This window comes from Zophobas morio, unplaced genomic scaffold (genome assembly GCF_036711695.1).
Source record: "Zophobas morio isolate AGI-343-1 ecotype UQ-CSIRO unplaced genomic scaffold, CSIRO_AGI_Zmor_V1 ptg000113l, whole genome shotgun sequence".
Lineage (NCBI taxonomy): Eukaryota > Metazoa > Arthropoda > Insecta > Coleoptera > Tenebrionidae > Zophobas > Zophobas morio.
In genome coordinates this window covers 26,556-45,393 of record NW_026972218.1, presented here as the reverse complement: position 1 = coordinate 45,393, position 18,838 = coordinate 26,556, and the positions used below count along the sequence as shown (strand labels likewise).

The 18,838-nt window shown below is 37.4% G+C and overlaps 2 protein-coding genes across 3 annotated transcripts; one reads left to right on the top strand and one right to left on the bottom strand.

The window, feature by feature from the left end:
• Positions 1 to 10,051: 10,051 nt before the first annotated feature.
• Positions 10,052 to 14,112, top strand: LOC135144940 (RNA-binding protein 10-like). Its single transcript, XM_064077076.1, has 24 exons — positions 10,052 to 10,087; positions 10,137 to 10,226; positions 10,349 to 10,511; positions 10,605 to 10,661; positions 10,734 to 10,935; positions 11,000 to 11,062; positions 11,124 to 11,193; positions 11,253 to 11,327; positions 11,383 to 11,468; positions 11,523 to 11,586; positions 11,640 to 11,740; positions 11,790 to 11,903; positions 11,959 to 12,068; positions 12,123 to 12,214; positions 12,282 to 12,356; positions 12,415 to 12,468; positions 12,519 to 12,635; positions 12,696 to 12,814; positions 12,871 to 13,146; positions 13,206 to 13,343; positions 13,403 to 13,465; positions 13,517 to 13,662; positions 13,735 to 13,849; positions 13,916 to 14,112. The coding sequence occupies exons 2-24, from the start codon at positions 10,193 to 10,195 to the stop codon at positions 14,039 to 14,041; spliced, it is 2,460 nt and encodes an 819-aa protein (XP_063933146.1). The 5' UTR covers positions 10,052 to 10,087; positions 10,137 to 10,192; the 3' UTR covers positions 14,042 to 14,112.
• A 5-nt stretch (positions 14,113 to 14,117) lies between these two features.
• Positions 14,118 to 16,602, bottom strand: LOC135144941 (WAS/WASL-interacting protein family member 2-like). Of its 2 annotated transcripts, none has more exons than XM_064077077.1 (6): positions 16,491 to 16,602; positions 14,845 to 16,265; positions 14,719 to 14,751; positions 14,530 to 14,666; positions 14,375 to 14,480; positions 14,118 to 14,321 (listed from the first exon to the last, which is right to left on the bottom strand). In XM_064077077.1, exons 2-6 carry the CDS (start codon positions 16,247 to 16,249, stop codon positions 14,308 to 14,310), a joined length of 1,695 nt encoding a protein of 564 aa, XP_063933147.1. In that variant the 5' UTR covers positions 16,250 to 16,265; positions 16,491 to 16,602; the 3' UTR covers positions 14,118 to 14,307. The 2 variants fall into 2 exon arrangements, with proteins under 2 accessions (XP_063933147.1, XP_063933148.1); XM_064077078.1 differs by having other exon boundaries at positions 14,530 to 14,651.
• Positions 16,603 to 18,838: the final 2,236 nt, after the last annotated feature.

Genomic DNA, 18,838 nt, shown 5'->3' with positions numbered 1-18,838 from the left:
TAGGAGAGAAAAGTAGGTTAAAGTAATATACTTTTCCTTTTGAGCACTTCTACGGAAACTTCTTTAAATTTATAAAAGTTATTAGAAAAAGAAAGTCTGAAACTCTTCACTTGACAATTTTATTAAATGTAGCTTGCCTCTTTAAAAAAAACAGTGGCTTTCAGTAAAAGATTAAGATGGCTAAATTGTAAAGATGCTTGGTAAATAAAGTGCAGACTGCTTAGTCTTGTTAGTAATCTAAACCACCAGGTTTATTTATTTACTTATTTATTAAGTTGACATACTACAGCCAGACCAAGGTTAGAAGAGGCCTAAAATACTGCTTAATCTGATTTTACAAATTAGAAGAGAAGTCCTCTACGTTCGGAAGGCCGTTAGGGCGGTGAGGTGTCGTAGTCTCCTGCAACAAGTGTAAGCACCCGGGTCTTAGGGGATAAGCTAAATATTTATCGTAGCCCTCCACGGTAATGCGACAAAAATATACTTAGAGAGCGTTCCCACTTCGAATAACGGCGCAAGTGAGCACCTCGGACAAGCCAGGGGCTCCTGTAATTATTCGCAAACAGTCGATTTTGAACCGCTTGAAGTCGCTTTATGTAGTTGACTGCCATACGAACGAATATTCGTAAACAAAGCTTAAGTTTGTCGCTTATCGAGAAAAAACTCTTATTACACAAAAGAGGGTGAAGTTCTTTAATTGTTAGCTTTGCATTGTTGATAAGGTAGTCAACGTGATAGCGCCACGAAAATTGCTGGTCGATCCACATACCCAAGTATTTTTTGACTTCCGTATGCCAGGGGACAAATTGACTGCAAAGCTTTATAGTAGATGGTGTCGTCGTTTTATATCTTCCCTTCGATGGAAATATAGCTTTGCACTTAAGGGGTTTAACTTTAATTCGCCACTTATCAAACCCTACCTCAAGTGCCCTACGTTTGCAAGTGTTTTAAAGCTAGAGAAGGAGATTTCGAGCAGGCATAGCCAGTTGGACCGTCCACAAACTGTTACAAAAAGTGAAGGTATTCTCAGACGTGGGTATGTCCTACCTAATTAAGCAAGATGGGAGATAGCAGCAAGTCTTATAGATTCCCATAGCCAATTCAGTTTAAAGATGAACTGGCTTTTCCCACTCTAACAAAAAATGTCCTTTGCCGCAGAAAGTGGAAAAGTGAAAGAATATAATCTGGTACCTTCAGGATAGATAGTTTCATTAAAAGTCCAAAGTGCTACACCATGCCGAATACTTTTTCGACATCTAAAAATAATGTACATGGCGACTTAATGTTATTAAACCCTTGGGTGATGTCTTCGGAAAAACGCAAAAGCTGCTGTGACCCCTTCGGAATCCAAACTGAAACTCTGGTGTACCATCAGTACTCTCCACAAACTTTCGCAAACGTTCAAGTATTACAGCTTCAGCCTCAGCTATTTTACCAATTCATGACAGAAGACATAGGACGGTTTTCTTTAGGTTTTGCAGAAGGTCACTTTAAAGTAGGAAAGCACAGGACGACTGCCGTTTTCCATTCGTTCTGTAAATGTATATAACTCAAAAGAATATTTAATAAGTGAAACTAAGCCGTTATTGCACTCTCAAGCAAGTATTTAAGCATGTCGTTGATTACGCGATCAAATCCTGGCCCTTTTTTAGTACACAGGTTTTATAATTGGTCTCACTTCTTTCGTATCGGTATATTCGAAAGTTGTATTTCGAGGATTGTTACTGCGAGTAGCGCTATTTTCGGTGCAGGAGCTACTTTTTTCGTAATTAGGCAGAGACATTCGCTTTGACTTTTTTTGTCGTCATAAGTGTAATCGGTCTTGTGTCTTAAGGGTGAGGGATGAGGCTTCTTGCGATTTCACATGGATTTGACGAATGGCCAGTAGGATGTTAGGTTTCTCGAGTTTTCAAGATAGTCAAGATTCGATTCCCCAAGTATCATTGCGCAAATTAATGTGGCATTTTTTGACTTTTTTGTCGTTTTTTAAGAATTCTTTTATCTTCTGGATCTCTGCGGGTTAGGTGTTTACGTTTTTACCGACTTTTAAGTTGAGGAGATATTTAATTTCCTCAGGTAAGCGTGCATTATGCGGAGAGGTCGTTACTGTAACAAAAGCAGCTATATGTGCTTAAATAATTGAAGTCTCACAGCGAGTTCCCAAACTATTGAAGGTTACTGATGGAGCCAAAGTAATTGGATTGTCCCCGATGATTCCGTAATCACTTCTTTAAATTTATCCCAGCCTTATACCTTCGTATGTAATTCAAAGGGCTATATCCTTAAAGAACAATCGTAAAGCACGAGGGAGCGACCCGAGGAGAGAGCCACTAGCGTGTTTAAGTTTGAGTAAATTCGTATTTTTTTTGTAAGGGCAATGTCAAGTATATCTGAGGTTTTCCCTTTTTAGATATGTGTGTCAGTTCTAAAGACAGGAAACAAGGAAACCTTATTTTTTCAGCGTAGCTGTACAGTTCAAGTCTGTTAGGATTTCCCACTCTACTATCTTAAGAAGGATCTGTGCAGTTCAAATCCCCACAAAAAATTACAGCACCGCGATGGTTAAAAATACTGTCCAGTTCTTTAGGTAACAAAGATAGTCCCGGAGGCCTATACGCAGAAACGATAAACACATCCCCTTGGTCATAAAGATTGATCTTGATGGTCCCTGCTTCAATAAATTTAACTTGGCAACGGTATAAACAAATAAGCTATTAGCTTTTTTAATGTAAGGGCTGCCCCTTCTTTTCTCGTGGAGGTTATCAAAGACTTAAGAAAATCATTAAACATTCTTGCCATTCCTGAAATGGGTCATTCGTATAGTATTTAAATAAGGTTCATTATCTTTTGACTTTGGCGCTTTTCTTTCTTTCCAATAACTTTTCATACGAACAACTTTTAGTGGTTGAAAACTTTTATTGCTTCAATCTTCCTCGACTGCGCTACTCGGTACACTTTTAAAGGCCCACCCTCAGGGGTCGATAGCAGTAAAACTCGTAATTACTTTCTAGTAATAATTTTGTGGCCCGCCGAAAATTATTAGAGGAAGACAGTAATACTCTAGTGCCATTACGGATATTTTTAGATGAAAAATTGGTAATGTTTCTTCCAGGCAATAGGGAAACATATCAGGCCACCGTTTTTTCTCGCAAATAATTATGGGCGAAATATTTTCTTTATCTCCAAAGTTTTTGGCTGTTGATAGTTGAGTCTTCTGTTCTGTGGGGCGTTGTCGATTGGAAAACTTACTGTTTTTTTAATTATGAGTAGTTAAATCGCTCAATAACGGCGGAAATGCATTTATATGGGTGCTTTCATCTTCTAAAGGCAGACCAGAAAAAGAATGTGAGCAGGCGATGGGTAAAGATTTAGGTTCGCAAGAGAATGAAATTGCCTTTCACTTGATTTTGCTTACATCATTTAAGTGTACAGATTCTAAATCGTTAAATCTCTTTAGCGCTATATTTAAAGCTTTCTGAAGCTTTTCATTTAAAGCTAGTATCTCAGCAATGTAGGCTGCGGGATCTTTATTAGAAGGAACAAGAGACATGTTAAGCAATATATATATGTAAATAAAGTAATACAGTAAAAATTAAAATTAGTATATATACGTTAGATGTGTAATATATATAAAATGGTAGTTTAGACAGTATATATATTAAAATAGAGTAGGAATTTCAACTTTTATGGCAGTAATAAATATATTTTTTTTAATTATCGTTTTGATATAATACAATCGTTATATCTGCTATAACTTTCACTGCTTAATCTCAATTCCCTCATTACGGAGGGGGTCGAGGAGGGTAGCCTCCCTCATAACATAAAGACAACGATGTCTTAGCGATTTAAGCTTTCGATACATTCCTTCTCCCTCCCTTGAAGTTTAGAATATTATAATCATGTCATAAATGTTCTAAAGATGATCCAATAGTCGGTATTCTAAGTTAGGTCCAAATAAGTTTAGGTCGTTTACAATCTAAAAATGTGCGGAGGTATAGTTCAAGGAGTTTGTAATTAAGTTGTTGGGTGTTCTTCACATGGTGAGTATCAATGGATTCAGCAATTTTGCCAACACGCGAAAGCAAAAACTAATTGGTCTATATTCTTTAGCATAATTGCTACTATTGTTACTATTTGTAATAAATATAACTTCCGATTGGTCCATCTTGTGGGAAAGTAATCCTTGATAAAAAATAGAATTAACTGGTTTTTAAAAGGTACACAACAGTCACTGGAAGAAGATTTTATAGCGTTCGATTTAATATATTATCAGGGTCCCTAAACATCCGAGAATCTATAGGTGCTGCGTCTTTGCGGGAGTAAGGTAGTAGTATTTGGTTATGCACGAAATAATCATTTGTACTATTAAAGATAGTGGAGAGCTTGGGCTGAGGGGACAAGTCTTCTGCGGATATGTAGGTCTTTTCCTTATTGGAATAAGCAATTTTTAAAAGTTGTAGATCAATCATTTTTGTTTAAGTTTTAAATAGTTTTGTAATATTCCATATAGAATTTTTCTGTCGAATTTAAAGATAGAGCTTCATATCCCAGAGGTTGTTAAAAAAGCATTTAATTGGCGTTTACCGCATTACTTATTTTGTTAAAGACTAACTTGTCACATAGGCCCCTCTTCCCATAAATCTTCTTTTTAATCTACATTTATTAATGTTTTTTAAGATGAGAGGGAAGGACATATTTAAAGTCATACAATTTTCTGAGTTGTTGAGTTCACTGAGTAATTTATTGTGTTATCAAAAGAATAGACAGCAGCATCAATTTCAGACGAACAGGAAAGAATCGAAAAGGGTGGTAAGTTATCAATTTATTAACTGTTTTGGAAAGGTTCCAAATGGTTAACTTTAGGCTCCCCTCTGTGTTGTCCCGAGTATATAAGTAAGATATTTATTTATAGCAAAGCCGTAGTAAAAATTAGAGGTGCACAGACCACATTAAAAAACGGCAAGAGCTTAATCACCCGCGAGCACCTATAAGTGGTTCATAATAATGTAAGTTTGAGTTTAAACGCTTACTGATACGTTCTAAGTCAACAGCATTTGCATTTTGAAGTCTACGAACTATTTCAAGTCTAGGTCGTCATGCATTCCACGAAGTAAGGCGCGCCAACTAATAAATCCTTTGCTTCATTGATATTTTAGAGGTATTTCCTGGTCGTAAATGAGGTCAATACAACACTGTGCTCATGAAAATTTTAACAAGGTTTGCAGTCAAGTTTTAACTCTATCTTAAATAAACAAAAAACCCAACCGCGTCACCCACAATTGTGTGTCGTAAGTGAGCTCGCTGCCGGTGGTAGGCGTTCGATTAATCGTTCGTAGATGGAGTCAGGAGGTCAGCTGGTAATTTTCAGAAAAGGACAGCATTTTTCACGAAAACCAAGGCACACTCCTCGTGACGCGCAACAACTTGTTTTGTGGTATTTGGAAATGAGAACGCTATTACTGACAAATCGCAGACTTAGCTAGCAGAAGCGCAATTCATGATTAGTCAATTTCATAGTACATACAGGCTTTCGCTTATAATTCTATGAGAGCGTACATTGCTTGAGTCGCCGTCTGGACTTTAGCCACTACATTACTAACCTATAAACTTAATGTCGATGAAGGACCCATACACTTATAATTAAATTTTTAAGCCTAGTCGTAAAAACTTAACCTCAAGGTTTTGGAAGCAATTGCTTTTTGCCGTATAAATAGCGATACCTTATTGCGGCACAATTAAATAGCTGCACAGTGCGCTCAAAATACAATCCTTTAGGTGAAAATTGAAAACGAGTGATGACTATGAGACGTACTTCGTGAAATAAGCCCCTGGTGACAACTCTAACATATACTCGGTGCCTTTTGCACTCCTAAACTTTAATGCACGGGTCATCCACTCATTTAAACGTTGGAAATACTGCGTCTTTAGTAAACCATCGCGAGCGTCAAAAACCGAGTGACTTTAGCTACCATACCGCCTATTAACAAGGAAGACGAAGCGGTATTTACTGGGCTTAAAAGTTGGGTGTAGTGTCTTTGGCAGCATAAATTTTACATCGCTAGTAACGGTACCGACCTTTTTACCGTCCCATTAAATCTTGGCAACCACCTGAACCTCTAACTGTGATAACCAGCATCACGAGGAAGCACAGCTTAGAGAGCATATTATATATCTGCCAGAAATTATGACTGCCTGTTACATGTGGCTCAACTTAACTTTCACCGGCATTATGGCGAACCTACAGCTCTTTCTAAAGGGCTACTGTAATTTATTTTATTCTCGATTGACTTCTGGCATGCTGCAGCGGTATCGCCACTAGGATGAGGCGTCGTCCCTCACAGCTAAACGTCCATAGTTTAACGGTTGTTTGAGCAGTATACAAATTGTCTCGTTGGGATAATGTGGTGGGTCAAGGTCACAGCTTTTCTGTATCCAACATTATAAAATCCAATAAGGCGATGTCATCAGATATACCAAACGCAATCAGAGGGTCGTCTCGAAGAACGATAAATTTAGCCCAGCCCTTAAAAAACATAATGTATGTTCTCGACGCTCTTCCTCCAGTGTAACTTCTACTAAGAATAGTTTTGTAAGCATTTTTAATAAAGCTAATTAAAAAAATTAACTTATCAAGATTTGCAATTCAAGAGTTAATATTATTAGCGCTTTCCTTCTTTTTCTTTCTTTTACGTTTTAAAATTTAATTTTTATAAATTTTGTTTAAATTCTTGGTGTTTTGCGAGTGTGTTAAACCTTGTAATTACCAGATATATGATCTCAAAAGGGTGTAATTATGAGTTATTGTAAATAACACTGCCATCAGCTTAGAATACAAGAAAATTTGGGTAGTATTAAAAATGTAACAGTTTTCATCAGGATCTATAAGGAGCCTCTGATCAAGTAGTTGAAGATTTGTTAGTTTTATACCTACAAGCGCCATGAAGAATCCATTAATAAGAAAGGACTCCTAAAAAACGTCCAGAACGTACATTATCAAACTTTAGTTCAGAGATCTTTATTGTTTGATAGGCAACAAGCTAAAGACACTATACGAATAGTATTATTTACTAGCACACACATTGAGCCGGCACCCTTAAGGTCTAACCAGAGTTAGTAGATAGTGCATGTATCTCGTGCATTGAGTAAGTACTAAGTGGTTGCACTATTTAAATTGCATTATTACCCACGTATTAAACAAAAAAAAACGTCTTTTTCATCATTACATATGTGTAGAATCCTTTAAGTCTTCCTTTTCAAAAAATTTTCTGTACAAGCGGATAAAAAATGTGATGTAGATTTAATTTTTTAAACCAAATATACATTATGTACCTTTCAATGAAGGTTGTTATCAATAATAACACTGATGTATTCGACTTGGTTATTCCAGGTGAGAAGAATATGAAAAAGATATGTCTTATAGTACCTTTTTCTTTCTTTTTTTTTGAGATAAGTATGGCGTGCTTTTAAAAGGATTAACCCGATACTTTCCATGTTGTTGAACAATCTTCAAATAAGTTAAGGTAGAGTTGCATATATTCGAGATTTTGAGCTAATGAAAATAACAGTATCATCTGCATTCAACTCCAAGGAAGTTTGAGCGGAAAGGTAAGGTATGTCAGATATAAATAATGAGAATAAAACAGAGGCAAAAAGGACCCGAGAGGCGCCGGCCTTAGGTAGTTAAGTAATCGGATAGTTCAATTCCTGCACGGATCTACCGCCGAGGTATGACTATAATTCGTAGCAAAAATGGTGGGGGATAATGAAGATTCGGTCATTTCATGTTCGAGACGCATGTCTAAGCTGTAGCAGTAGATTTCTCATAATTGAGGAAGTTAGTTGTGTTTTCCACCAACCTTAATATTTTTTGTTGAGCGGAAAAGCGCTTTTCGAATCCAAACTGATAAGCTGGAATTAGGCTTTCATCATCCAAAATTTTTTGCAACCTTAAAAGAAGCACAGCCTCTAAGGCTTTTCATAAACAGAAAAGTAGGCTAATAGGGTGTGATTCTTTGGTGTTGTTCTCGGACAAGATGTTTTCGGCATAATGGCAACTTCAGTTTACTCACATCTTAAAAAAAAATATCCATGGGTATTAACCGAGTTAATGAGCTCTGCAAGATAATTAATTGCTACTATAGGAAGATTTTTAAGCATTGAAGTTGTACTTTTTCTCGACCTACTGTCTTCCTAGTGTTGGTTTGTCAATTATAGATTGTATCTCATAACTTTTCGTAAAAGCTTCCAAAGTGAGTAGTGGGCTTTTATAGTAGAAATAAAGTGAAATTAGCTCTTGTATGTGTGCTTCGTGTTCACAGTCCGCCGATAAAGGTGTCGTACATTGTCGGCACATAATATTAGCAGAGACGCTGACTTTCTTCGCAATTTGCGTAGATAGCTTCCTTTTTTTTCCAGGTTTGAACACAGTTGTCATTTTACACAAAGTTTTATCGGTTAGAGTTAAGGATTGCTATTTTATTTCTGTATTATGTTTCATAAAGCGCGCAACTCTCGTTTAACAATATTACTAATCTTTTAAAAGGCCAACTTATCCCTAGCCTGCCTTTCCATGTATTGTCTCTTAAGAAGCATCTTTTATTAATGTTTTTTAATTTGGGGGGGTATTAAGTTTTAAGGTTTTATAAGATTTAAAGTTAATTGCGTACTTTAATGAATTGGTAACGGAGCATTCAAAGACAGAAGAGTCCCTGTTTCGGAATAAGGACCCTTACTTTATTAAATAAAGAGTTATAATATAATTGATATATTGGTACATTTTGGATTATATTTAATTAATTAATGATGATACGAAAAAGTTGTGACTCCATACCAGGACGCTAAAGTTCAAAGCAGCTCTATCAATGTCATGTTTATTAAAAACAGCGTGAGAGTTTTACACGTGTTGTGAGGGGCCACTCAGTATTAAATTTTTCTCTTTGTTTTCTAATTTTAAAGTAGAAAAGTCTACACTGCAGAGACGAAAGAATTTACGTGTACCTTCAAATTTTTATACAAACTGAAACTCGCGGCCTGTCTGCAATTATAGTTTTAAAAAAATTGGATTTGAACCGACTAACCTGGTCTGGTCTACAAAATAAACTATACTTTACTAATCTTGACTGTTTAGCGGAAACCGACTTGATAAAATAAACTTAATTACCATTACACTTAGAGTCGTTATTTAAAATAATACTCCATTACAACCAAAAATATAAAAAATTTGTTAAAGTACAATATCGTTGTTTTAAATAATGTTAGGTAAGGCAAATAACTATAACAGTTTAAAGTTAGTTTACTTTTTTATTTAAATTAGAAAGTAAAAGCAAACAATTTTGAACTTAAAAAATCCACCAAAATTGTTCTAAAAAACTATAAGAATTAAGAAAAGCTTACTTACCTTTTGTATAGTAACAGAATTACAAAATTCTATAAAGAATACACATTAAGGAAAGCAAGTTAGATCAAGGATAATAACAGGAATATGATAAATAGGTATGTTTTAAACAATAATTGCATGGCTAACTGTATAATTGTCACATGGAGATTTACTGCATAGCCATTTTGCTTTAACCCTCGAACCTATGAACTTTTTATGTAAACTACAATAGCTTATTGATATCTTAAATGTCACTCAGGGCACGAAACCGCGTCATAGAATTTGTTTTATTATCAATGCGCGTGCAGTACCATTGCTAAATATTAAATATTTTAGCCGATTTGTTGATTATTTTTTTTCGTGAAACCCACATATCACTTGTTTTTTTTATTGTTTTTCACCTAATTCTATTTCTTTCGTAAAATAATGCCTTTTGGAGACAAACGCCATGTAACAAAAGTTGACATTGAAGACCACGTGCATCGTTAAGGTTGGCTTAGTCTTTGATTTCATCAGGAGCCTTATGCATCTTTTTTTTTAAAGCCTTAATTGGAAAGAAAAGAAATTTGACAGTTTCCTGGTGGTTTTAATTTATATGCCCTCGTGCGGTCTCTTTAACACTTTCCTACTGCGCACTGCGTGTGCTGTGCTGTCTTACGTCCATTCCACTGTATCGCTCGATACTGTCTTGTATGAATTTCCAGTGTTATTGTAATAAATAAATTTCATAATAAATTTAGCTTAATCGCTTTTTTTTAAGATTGTTAAAAAAGTAAGCTCTTCTAAGTTAAAGGATTTTTTTACCTTATTGCCCTAATGGAAACCTCTACAAATCATAGACCAGCAACGAGTATTCGACATTATTATTTTGTTTTATAATTCTGTATTGATTCCTTTTCTGTTTTAAGTTATATGTATTATCATTCTTTTTGAAAAAATATAAGTAATATTTTATATGTTATATGTTTTAAGCTGAAACCTTTGGCGGCGGTGAGAAGAATTATTTACGAACTTTTAATAATTCGTTGGGAGCGGCTGACTACACTTCTGGCGATCTTGACGATTTTGAGTCTCGGCCACGTCATAAGCCCCGAACAGTGTCTAGTAGGAACCTCTCGCCTGAGAACAACTATCCGTATTTAATTAACTACTCTGTGCTCATTTTCGTCAAAATGGTTCACCATTATTTTATATTGAACAAAAAAAACCTTTGACCCCTTAAACACAGTGACACTGAAACTCGTGTATGGGATCGAGATAGGAACGATTCTTCAATAGAGCATAGGTATTTTATATCTTATACCATCCTTGTTGGCGCTTATTTTATTTCGTTGGGGGCGGTGTTTATTTTTTTAAGGAACCGCCATTGTAGCGAAAAAGGAAGAAACCGCGACAGGAATAAAGATAGAGAACGCGATGGTTTTTATAAAGAGCACCGAACAGACCGAAACCGGTCGCCCAGGGAAAGGTACAGCTCTCACGAAAAGACACGGGACTCCTCGAGATATCACGATAGACGCGATGAAAGAAGATCTTGTGAATTGAAATATAAAAAGGAGGTTCTTTGAATTTTTTAACTTTTCAATATTTATGTTTGTTTTTATTTTCACTTTAAAAAAAAAGCCGCCGATTCCCTCGCATGTAGTGATGTTGAAGGGGTTGAGTACTCGAACTACTGAAGATGACGTTAATTTCTATCAATATCTTTTCAGCTTTGTATGCCAAGTTTGCTTTTATTCGGAATTAGATAAGAGCCATTATTGCCACCAATTTATATTCTCTTGAGGATGTCCGCGTTATTAGAGATCGCATAACAGGCTAGTTAATGGATTTTTAAAAAAGTATCGCTTTGCAAAGTTTTGAGAATTTCTTGCAGGTGAATCGAGGGGCTTTGCTTTCGCGGATTTTAGTACCGTTGAAAATGCAAAGAAGTGGATAGAAGATAATCAAGGTGAAACTGGCTTCCTTTCTTTTTATTAGAATTGCGTCTATTTAAACTTTTTAAGGGTCCATCCGTATCGATGGGGTTTCGGTCCGCATTGAGTTTAGTAAAAGCGTTGAGCGAAGAGATGAAGATTGGATGTGTTTTAGAGTTCATATTCATTTAAAAAAAAAAAATTAAGAAAACGTTAATTATTTTTTTTAGTGTAAAACTACTAATTTTAAGCGCCGAGAATTTTGTTTTAGTTGCTCAGCTCCTAAAGATTTAGGTTTAGAAATCTTATGTGACGTCAATTAATTTTATTTATTGTGCTCACTTTAGAACAAGTCATACCACTTAACGATGGAGAGATTGATATCGGAGTCAATGAAAACAACATTTTGTTAATTCGTGGTTTGACTAAAAACACAACCGCTGAAGATGTTTGTTTTTATATGAAATTGTGGTGATTTTATTAATTTTTTTATTTAGATTAGCGTCATTTCTATACGCTTTGGCATCGGCATTAGAGACATTCGACTTATTAAAGATAAAAAAACTGACCAAAGTCAGGGCTTTGCGTTTTTCTTTTTTGATTCAGTCGAGGTTTTATTATAAATTAATTTATATAACTTGGATTTACATATACATATTAATTTAGCTGGCCAAACAGTTTCTGTTGAAAACTAATGGCCAAATGTCTTTGGATGGGCAGACTTGCGCTATTACTTTTGCATCTGAGCAGTCTTTTGTTACGCAGCAGCTGTTAGGGTATCACTTTTAAATCTCTTTTTCAAGCGCAAATGTGACATCCACTCTCTTCAGTGCCGCAGCAGCCGCAGCAGCCATGTGCGCCGCGCAGACGGCTAAGGCAGTAATTCCTGGCCCTTGGTACAGAGACGAGGCTTTGTATGCTGGCAAGTGGCTCTTTATAAATTTTTTTTTTCTTTGTGAGTGAAAGATATTAATATTTAATTTGTTTAGATTCCATTGCTACTTACCTGGAGGCGCAGCAACGGCAGCTGACGCCTTCTCCAGAGATGCCTCCACTTTTTCCTGGTTGGCTGAGTTTGCGTGTCTTTTATTTATGTTTTTGTTCTACTCAGCATCTCTATAGCCCCCGACATCCGCGTTGACCCCAATACTGGATACAGCTATGAAGCCCGAACGGGTTCTAATCGGCTGTTTATTTTTTATATAGTTTGGTCACTTGGTTTGCAGGGTTTTACTACGATCCGCTTTCTCAGTACTTTTATAACTCTCAAAGCCAGACATATCTCTACTACGATGCTGTGTCGTACAAGTACGTGGCGGTTTCCTCTGCTCTTCCCACCAATCGTATGCTGTTATTTATGTTTTATAGCTTTTTAATGGTTTGTTGACGCCAACAACTTATAGAATCGGAGACAGCTTCTGAGACGCCGGACGGTGGGGCCCTCCAGACCGACACTGAAGGAGGAGTGCTTGTTCAAGCCTCTCAGCCGCAGGAGATGAGTGCCGTCCCCGACTCCAAAAAAGTACTAATAACGATGGTGCTGTCCCGTAGCAGAGGGGGTCTTCCCGTTTTGTGCAGGTTGTGGATGATATTAAGAAGTGGGAAAAGCAGCAGAGAAAACTAAAAAAGAAGATTGAGAAAGAAAAACTTCGCCAGCAGCAGCAGCAGCAACAGCAGCAACAGCCGGCAAGCGAGGCCTCCTTACCCTTCTCCGCGCAACACTCGCTCACTTCCCCGTCTGCCAACGTGGCGTCTTCTGTGGAGGGTAATTCCCACCCCTACACTCTGTCAACGCTCGCAGCTGGAGCTGTGGAGCCCTTAGCACAAGTCTCTGCGGCAGATGCGCCTGACTTTGTGCGTAGTCATGTGGTTCCCTGGCTTTTTACCTGTTTACTATCACGAGGCTGTCTTAGGAGCTTCGAGCGGAGATTATCGAGCAGCTCCACGCGTTGTATCTGAACTTTGATCTCCTGCAGTGCTTACTCTGCCAGAAGAAACTTAAAACAGCCGACCTCTTGCGTAAGCATGCCTCTATGTCGAAGCTCCATTTGGTCTGTATACACGTAGTACTGTATTGCGGCGCAAGTTGATTGACTTTTTATCTGTGCAGAGCAATCTGGAGCCCAAAGTTACTGAGATGTATGCCGAGTTTCAAGTCACCAATCGCCAGAAGGCAATTTTTGCTTGCTTTATATTATATGCCTTTTTTCTAAGCGCTACTTAGGAGGGCTACAGGGACCGCGCCGCAGAAAGGCGGATGATCTTTGGGCAGCCTGCGCATCCCGTTCGCACATATCCTCGTCGCGTTTCGGGAGGGCACAAGGTCTCTACTGCCGGAAAAAAGAAGTCACCCGAGACGGAACTTCAGACGTAACCAGCGGCTTGGACGGGCTCGCTTATAACCCTGCCTGACTTCGGGTTTCTGCTTTTCTATGACTCCAGGACAAGTAAGGCGCTAGACGAAACCAATAAGGGGAACAAAATGCTTAGAAGTATGGGCTGGGTCGAGGGCACCGGTCTGGGCAAGCGGGGGCAGGGCATCACTATCCCCATCGAGGTCACCCTATACAGGCCACTTCTTCCTGCTATGCGCCTCAGTTGACTCCTTCTGTCCCGCGAATAGGCTACCGTGCTTTCGCAGGGGGTCGGCTTGGGCAGTGCTAGTCTCAGCTACGGCATTTCAGTGTCCGACTCGTACCACGAAAAGGCAAAAAAGATTTCGAGGGCGCGATATGAAGCTCTGCAATGAAGGAAAACAGGCGCGTTATCTTTCGTTTCGCGCCAGCATCGACACAGAAAATTTATTTTTAATAAAAAATGGCTTCGCAGGGTTTTTAGTGAAATATTTATTAATGGTCATGAAGTTGCATAATCCATAGGTCAATGATAAAACCCCGTTCACTACCTATTACTAAATAAATATTGCAATACTATAACACTCATGAAACTCTTAAGGACAAGTAAAGATTTCCGGAAATACTTAACTATTCGTTTTTCTTTTATTGGCCGATTAGTTTAGCTTCTTCTCGCTGTAATATGGTAGAATAAATATGTAAAAGGCAGGAGATAGAGCTATACTTACCAGGGGGAGGTGGGGCAGCCGCCTTAATACCTCTTGTTCGCCCCATCGTCCCACTAGAAAACTTCATATTTACGCAATTTCCGACCTTTGAACCACTAGCATAATCCTGAAAAGAAAAAATGGGAAGTAAAAAAGCTGGCATGTCATAATAAAACCTTTGGGCCAAGCACAAAAGGCGGTGGAGGCGGTAAGGAAGTAGTGCTCATGAATGTCCACTTCTCAGTAGACTGCGGGTTGAGGCCCGTCGTGATGGACTTTCGAGTATTTGCCGCAGCCTCTTCCGGTTTTTGCCCTTTCAGTTATATGACAGAGCTTTTGGGTTAGAACAAAAGTGTGACGCTTACCTACGAATGGCGATGCAGGTGCCTGTCGCCTTGCTTTTTAAGAAAAATAAGTTATTAAAGGCATGAAGGAAGATATACAGTCAGACGTATAGTTTAATAAAAACTTAACTAAAAAGAAAGACTTACTCGAAGATGAGCGGGGAATAAAACTTCTGTTTGGAACTTCCGGTTTTTGGCCGGTGTTCGATGCTGCCGAGGTCGCCATTTCGAGCATAGTAGGGGATCTCTGAGGCTTAGTAGGAGCCAATGTGGCGAATTTAGAAGAAGAAACTCGTGGTGGGACTCTGGGAGGATTTAAGGGGGGCTGGGAGAAGTTGCTGCCGGTTGATACAACGGGGGGGCTTCTATCCACTCCCATAGGCCGGTAATTTTCCGCATCCTGTTCCTCTGGTCTATTAATAGACGGCCTTGAAGGTGGCTTATAAGGCCCCGGAGGGAGGGAAGGTCTTGGAGGCGGTGCACGAGAAGGCGGCTCGGGTGTCCCAGCTTGTGGAGGGGTTGAAGTCTGCTGAGGAGTTGTACGGCTTGGAATAGGAGGTGCTCCGCCTGTAGGGGGTTTCATGGTAACAGGTGGTTTAGGAGGCCAAAGCTGTGACTCGCCTTGAGGAATCGTACGAGGGGGAGGGCGGTCTACAGACGGCTTTCGAGGGGCTTCACGATTTGCGAAAGGAGGTCTTGACGAAATATTAATCGGGGGTTTGGGCGCTAATCGATCATGTTCCCGGCTAGGAATCGAAGGTGCAGCTCCAGTAAAAGGTTTAGGGGTTATGGAAGGAGGCGCGGATGGCCCGCCTTGAGGTGTAGGATGGAGTGGAGGGCGGTCTACAGACGGCTTTCGAGGAACTTCACGATTTGCAAGAGGAGGTCTTGACGGGATATCCACAGGAGGTTTGGGCGCTGGTCGATCAGCGTCCGCTTTATGTGGTGAAAAGGGTGTCTCCCGACTAGGAATAGACGATGTGGCTCCAGTAAAAATTTTGGGGGTTATAGGTGGCTTAGGGGGAGGCGCGGATGGCTCACCTTTAGGTGTAGGATGGAGTGGAGGACGATCCACAGATGGCTTTCGAGGAACTTCACGATTTGCAAAAGGAGGTCTCAGAGGGATGTTCCCAGGGGGCCTGGGCACCTGTGAGTTAGTATCCGTTTGTTTATCTACAGAAGATGGTTTAAACGGTGGTTTAGAAATAGTTGTCTTTGAAGAGGCTGCAGTTGAAGGTCCAGTTTTTGCGGAAGAGGAAGTACCCGTTTTTCTAAGGGTTGGCATTCCTCCAGCAAAGAGACCCCCAAGTTTTTGCCCTGAAGAGCCAACGCCAGAATCCTTTCCAGATTTGGAATCAGCTCCAGCTGAAGTTGATTTTTCAATAGAGGGCGCAGATTTATCAACAGTAACAGTCTTTTTAAGCTTTGTTCCTTGCTGAATGCTGGAAAGGAGATTCGCTCTAGAAGCATCTGGTTTAGAGGGACTTTTCTGGGTAGTGGGGGGAAGTGAGACAGGAGGAGGAGGAGGCGGTGGTGGTGGCGCGGGAGGCATAACAATATGAAGTGCTCTGTTTACAAGTTAGTTATAAATTTTGATTAAAATAATAAAAGATTTGTAACATATTACAGTCCTACAACTTATTGACTAAACTTATTTTGAAAAAAAATTGGTATTTAAAAATATAGAGAGCTATTAATATTACTAATAAATTTTTTAAAACTAAAATAAAATAACAGTATGTAGTTTTATTAGATAACTTTTTTTTTAATAAAGAGCAAAATTTATTACTTACAATATGATATTTTCCCTTCCAAAATTTTTTCTAAAATAGCTACAATACTTGTAAGAGCTCGGCTTTAAAACATATACTATCGCCCACTTTACATACTCAAAAAAAAAGAAAGGATGACTGCCGCACTTTCAGGCGTAGATACTTCATGCCTCCTATGGAGATGTTTCCAAGAAAGCTTTTTAAACGCACCAATGAGCATAACATGGCCAGTTTGTGAACGGTCTTTGCAGTTGCGATCTTATTAAAATGAGGTTGCTCTTATAAGTAACTTAGCTTAGTGTAATATTTTAATATTTGAAAGAGTAATGTCTTGTCAGTTTTGCATAAAAATTACTTTTTTGAAACAACATTGTTATTATCAACTAATCTCACAATTGAGCAAACAAAGAATAGATAAAGTTTTAATACATTTATTTTATTACGCGAAATTTAGTAAAAAGCTTGCTGTTAGCTCTGGTAATTTTTTTTCTAGCTCTTGCAAAATAAAACCTTTGACGTTGGGAGCCCATATGAATTTTAAGCTTAAAAGACATATTACTGTCTTACTCCACATAACACGTTCATGATAGCTATTTTGAAACAAGTTATACAACCACAAATGTCTGACGAATAGTAAAGTAGCCAGATATATCTTAAAATATTTTAAAAATAACATATAAAGTTGCTGTTGTAAGTGCACGCTCGTTATACTCATTTTTTTTAAAAAAGTGCTTTAAATACAGTACATTATATTCTTGAGCTCCTAAACAAGTTAGTAACCCAGAATTACAGAGGGAAATTGTAGTAGCCCTTGCACGGTTCTACTTAGGCGGTTTTTGTTAGTCCTATAGAAAACTCAAATCTTTTTTCACCAGAAGATATTTAAATAATTAGTACGACTAATAGTAAGATATTAGACTTAAAAGGAATTTTAATAATAGAAGAGTTGAATTTTTTTTTTGTCTAGTGGGAATTTAGATACTTTGCAATGCTAAAGGTTAGCACTGCACACAATTAATTTTTAAAATTAATTACTTTTGATCTCTTCTTTTTAAAAAACTTCCTTAAAAAAATACAGAAGGTATCTTTTAATTAAATCTTAAAGTCAATAAAAAGTTCAATATTTTGTTAAAAAAATTAATATTGTTATTTTTATTACTTTTGTTTTTCTATGTTTTTTGATTTAAGCAAACTATCACGGAAAAAGTTAAAAGTCCTGGTTTTCGGTTTTACAAAATCCTGCGACTTAACTTTAAACAACAGTATGAGTTATTTATATTTCCGAGTTTGGAGTGTATTAACTTTTCAGTTTAAATTTCATGTTAAGCTTTACATTTTTAGACATCAGGTATTTTGTCGCAGCATTCACACTGTAAAAATAATTAAGAATTATTTGGTTTTAAATTACTGCAATTTTTCTTTGAATTCACAAACATAATATTGGTGGTTAGGAGTACTGCTAATTCATTTGTATTACTTGGAGCAGTTAAATCATCAGGGAGGCAACTTTATTTGAAACGAGTGGCTACCCTACGCTTTTATTTCAAGTGTGCAGAAATCTTTATTTTCTCTTTATACTAATATATTTGAAAGTGATATCTTAAAGCCTAATAATAAATTTAAGGCTCTACGAACGACTAAGAACAGAATTTCTGAGCTGATATAGAAATAATAGACTAAATATTAGTCAATGTTAGTGTTAAAGTAACTATAAAAAAATTCATTTCTCATTATTTAAAATTTTTAACAAAAAATAGAGTCGCTCTTAGCTTTTAAAGTTGGGTTTTCTCTTCACTTTCTAAGTTTGTGAAATTATTACTTCGCTATTGCGAGAAAAAATGAGCGAATACTCCTTGGAATTTTTGTCATTGCTGCCAGTCGATCTTGTTACTAACAAAATTTTACAAAATCAAACTTTCCAATTTGCTTATAAAACTCTTTTAATAATAGTAGGTTATAATAGTTGAGGAAAACATATAAGAAAAATGAAATCATAAGATAAAACATTATAAGTTGAATTATGTAAAAAAAGTCAAGAACAGAAACAGCTACAAACTATTGAAACATGATATAGCCTTTATTATTAGTATTATAAATTATTATTGCAGATTCTCGGTGTATTCGAGCGCAGACTTTTTTGTTGTAATAAGAATTATATTATTTTGCGTATTTCGTATTCAGTTTGCGCAATCATTATCTTATAAATATACATATTTATGTCTATAGATTTGCAAACAGTAAGTGTATGCCCAAAGCGCATCAAGGGGTCTTCTTGTGGCTCTCCAAGTTCGTGTAGATTCGTATGTAAATCTTTAAATAATATATGAAAGAGGCAGTAGTTGTATTTTTAAAAAAGACTGCGCACCAAT